General features: G+C 49.2%; 1 protein-coding gene across 1 annotated transcript; it reads right to left on the bottom strand.

Moving 5' to 3' along the window:
* Window positions 1–447: 447 nt before the first annotated feature.
* On the bottom strand, window positions 448–1,669 carry Mien1 (migration and invasion enhancer 1). Its single transcript, XM_075990836.1, has 4 exons — window positions 1,543–1,669; window positions 1,334–1,431; window positions 945–1,021; window positions 448–860 (listed from the first exon to the last, which is right to left on the bottom strand). The coding sequence occupies exons 1-4, from the start codon at window positions 1,629–1,631 to the stop codon at window positions 777–779; spliced, it is 348 nt and encodes a 115-aa protein (XP_075846951.1). The 5' UTR covers window positions 1,632–1,669; the 3' UTR covers window positions 448–776.
* Window positions 1,670–3,883: the final 2,214 nt, after the last annotated feature.

Below are 3,883 nucleotides of genomic sequence, written 5' to 3'. Positions count from 1 at the left end.
CACCGTGGGAGAATGGCTGTTTATATGGAAGTTAGGGAGTGGTGTGCCTCTTTGTCCATTTGCAGTGAGATTTGTAAAATAGGACGCCAGCCTACGTCTGGGAGTCGCTCTGGGCCAGGCCGTCCTGCTCACCTGACACACAGTTCTCCCCCCAGCGAGTGGGTAGTTTGAGGTGGTTTGGTTTGGGGTTAGGGGACTGGGGAGTTAGGATTCCTTTCTGAGGACTCTTTGGCAACAGGGTCATTCTCCATTGGGCATACTCATTCCAAGGCCATCACTGGAATGAGGTCCTCTCCCCCTGGGGGAAGGGGCTGTCTGTGTGACTCATCTTCCTTGCCTAAGAAAGCTGCCTCTGTCCAGAGAGGGCCAACCCAGTAGGTGTTAACAGGTCTGGACTGACCTCTGTGCTCCTGCAGGCTGGACATAAACACACACCAGTTGCACAAGTGTTTGTAGCGCTAATAGCTCTTTATTGCCAATAGCTGACACTACCCAGGACTCGGGGAAAATAAGTTACAGAATCTGCCAAGCTGGGGAGAAGACCGAGCTGCAGAGGGCACCACGGATCCCAGGAGAGGGGTGTGAGATGGTCGTGGAAATGTCCACAGAAAACATCTCCTTTCTGCCTCCAAGACCATAGAAATATCTAGCCCCTCCTTGTGCCCAAAGGGGCTAAGTGGAGCTAAGTGAGGGGCAAAAGGCAGAGGAAGTTCCCAGTGGAGCCCCAAGGAAACAGGTTTGAGCCCCAGAACCAAGCTTCCAAGAATCACGTGTTGTCACAGGATGACACAGGGAGGCCGGCTATTGGTGATTTTTTCTAAAGGTTCTCCATTGCTTGCTCTTCGGATGGCCTCGATGAGCTAGAGGACAGAGACGGGGGCAAGTGGTAAGCATAAGAGAGGAGGGTGTGCCTCAGCCATGCTTCCAATGCTGCCGATACTCACATCTTTCTCATAAGGAAAACCCCCGTTCTCCAGCTTGGAGAATACCAGCTGTCCATTGATCTCAATCTCAAAGGCCCCTGGTATGGAAACAAACGCAAGAGTGAGCTAAAAACAGGCAGACATCCAGGGAGGGCCTTGGCACTCCAGAGACGCTTCGTGGTCTCCGCTGACACCATGAGTGACCCGGGTTTTAGATCCTTAAGCCATTCGGGAAGACTCACCTGCGTATCCCTCCATCACGCCATTAAGGGCTTTCACTCCAAACCCACACTAGGCATTTTCAATGTGCCAGACCCTGCTAGGGGGTTTATACACAGTCAGCTCTAGAAGGCAGGAGAGCTGGGGTTTATAATACAGACTTGACTCAGCAGGTGCTCTGCGGACCTCACCTGTTCCCCCGTGTCGCGACTCAATCTCGATGCCCGGATACTCCTCCTTCACGGCGCTCGCCAGCTCCAGGTAGGTCGCCTCAAAGCCGCAGGGTTCACTGGGGAGAAGAGACGTGGGGTGAGCTGGGGCTCCGGGGGTGGGGCCTCCCGTGGACCCACCCCCATCTTGCCGGCGAACACAGGGCTCCTTTTCAGCCCCAGTGGCTCACCAGTACTCCACCACGATGTGGACTCCACTGCCTGCTTCCACCTCCCCGGGAGGGGGCACTACGGACACCTGTCCTGGCTCCCCACTCATTGCTGCCCGCTCCGCTGCAGGGCTGCTTCCGGGTGTGACGTCAGCCAAATCACGTGAGGGGCGTGGTCATGGGCGTGACAGACCTCTCCTTGCGTCTGGGCGCCCCCTGCAGTCACCAGCCATTGCTACGTCTTGTTCCTGTACTGTATAAGGAGAGCGAGTATCCCGGGCTCAGCTAGGCAAACCTATCCAAACCCTCCCTGGTCTGGGTTTTGAGAGCCCTGCATTTCTTCGGCGTCCGTTGCTCACTGGACGTCATGGATTTGCTTAAATAACGAACTGCCTCTGATTGCAAAGCTCTTTTCCATTTACAAAAGACAGAGAAAATGGGGCAAGCATCTAAGGATGGGGCCGAAGTAGCTGATGCTTTGTGATTGTTGCTGTTTCTCGCTAGCATGATGATGACATTTGAAACCAGCCGTCAATTACATGCTTGAGTTCTTTTTTCTTTTTGTAACTTTTGTAACTTTTAACTATGTATATATGTGAGTGTGGATTTGTGCATGTGATGGCGTCTCTTAAAACTTTTATTACTTTATTTATTAATTTGTGTATGAGTGTGTATTGGAGGTGGGGGCCGTGCCACACAGCATACTTGTGAAGGTCAGAGCACAGTTCTCAGGCGTCGGTCTCCTTCCATCCTGTGGGTTCCAGGGATTGAATCCAGACTGTCAGGCTCTGTCGCAAATATCTTTACAGGTTCAGCCACACGTCAGCCCAACACTCTAGTTCTCTGGACTCTAAAATGCCAAGTGGTACCCTTTCCAAACCTTTAACTCTTTCCTGCAACTAAAGCAGGGGAAGTACATGCTCCTCAGGCAATGCTTCCTCGCGGGCACCCACTTTTTGCACACCCAGTGTGTAATTCTGGAAGAGGAGGAAGCCTGAGGACTTGCCTCTTCCTTCCCTGAAGCATCACGGTATCATAACAAGGCACCCAGGCTGGTGTCTCTTTAAACTGTTCATTGTTTGCTCAATTTTTGTTTGTTGGGTTCTGTCGTCGTCCCATCCAGTTAGAACACAGAACGTTTCTATCAGTCTAAGAAGGCCCTTCATACTGGCTTGCCATCCATCTCGCTTCCAGCTCCAGTCCTGAGCAATCACCGATCCGCTTTGCGTGTTTTTTTTCCGGATATTTCACATAAATGGATTCATACAACACGCAGCTTTTGCTCTGGTTTCTTTTTGAACAACCTTCACTCCAGTGGTGACCAGAGTTCCTTTTTACTGATGAGTAGTGTTTCGTTCCATTGTGTAGACAGAGCACAGTTACTACCTATTGACATTAATTTGGGTTTCTTTGGTTTTTGTCTGTTTTGAATAACGCTGCTATAAATGTAATGTCCTTTTGTGGATGTGTGCCACCGTTTCTCTTTGGTAGATTCCTAGGAGTAGAATTATTGGGCTACCTGGGAAATCTATAGTTAACCCTTTATGGAGTTGCCTACCTGTTTGTTTTTCCCAAGCAGCTGTCTCATTTTGTGCTACCAATAGCAATACAGTACACAGGGATTTGTTTCCTTATAACCATCACACAGATTGGTTTCCTGTCTCTTTGATGTTACCTACTCTGGTAGGCAAGGCTATTGGCCGTCTTTTCAGGTGCTCAGTAGCCATTCATACATATTACTTGAAATAGAAACATTCATTTGGTTTTTCTTTTTCTTTTTTTTTTTTTTCAATCTTTGGTTTTTCAAGACAGGGTTTCTCTGTGTGGCCCTGGCCTGTCCCGGAATTCACTCTGTAGACCAAGCTGCCCTCAAGCACAAGAGATCCACTGACCTCTGCCTCCCGAGCGCTGTATTAAAGCTCTGGGCCTCCACCACCTGGACAATTTTGTTTTGTTTTTGAAATGGGTCTCACTGTGTAGGTCTAATTGGCCTGGAACTCCCTATGTAGACCAGGCTGGCCTGGAACTCACAGAGATACAACTCCTTCTGCCTTTTGAGCATTAGGATTAAAGGCATGCACCATGCACCACCATGCTCAGTTTTATAGCCTAGTTTTAATTGGGCTACTTATCTCCTTATTATTGGTATTTAATAGCTGGGGGATGGTGGCACAGGCCTTTAATCCCAGCACTCAGGAGGCAGAGGCAGGTGGATCTCTGTGAATTTGAGACCAGCCTGGCCTACAAAGTGAGTTCCAAGACAGCCCTGTCTGTTACACAAAGAAAAAACAAAACATGTACATATATAATATTTGGTTTTTCGAGACAGGGTTTCTCTGTAGCTTTTTTAAAAAATATGTTT

Source organism: Microtus pennsylvanicus, chromosome 11 (assembly GCF_037038515.1).
Source record: "Microtus pennsylvanicus isolate mMicPen1 chromosome 11, mMicPen1.hap1, whole genome shotgun sequence".
Classification (NCBI taxonomy): Eukaryota; Metazoa; Chordata; class Mammalia; order Rodentia; family Cricetidae; genus Microtus; species Microtus pennsylvanicus.
Note: the sequence above shows the minus strand (reverse complement) of the source record. Positions and strands in the feature narration are given on the sequence as shown.

What these genes read in the sequence shown, in the direction of transcription:
- Mien1 (XM_075990836.1), bottom strand. Translation starts at nt 1,631, where the DNA reads ATGAGTGGGGAGCCAGGACAGGTGTCCGTAGTGCCCCCTCCCGGGGAG. An exon ending in CACATCGTGGTGGAGTACTG is followed by an intron (nt 1,432 to 1,542) that starts GTGAGCCACTGG and finishes TCTTCTCCCCAG; the next exon opens with TGAACCCTGCGGCTTTGAGG. An exon ending in GTCGCGACACGGGGGAACAG is followed by an intron (nt 1,022 to 1,333) that starts GTGAGGTCCGCA and finishes TTTCCATACCAG; the next exon opens with GGGCCTTTGAGATTGAGATC.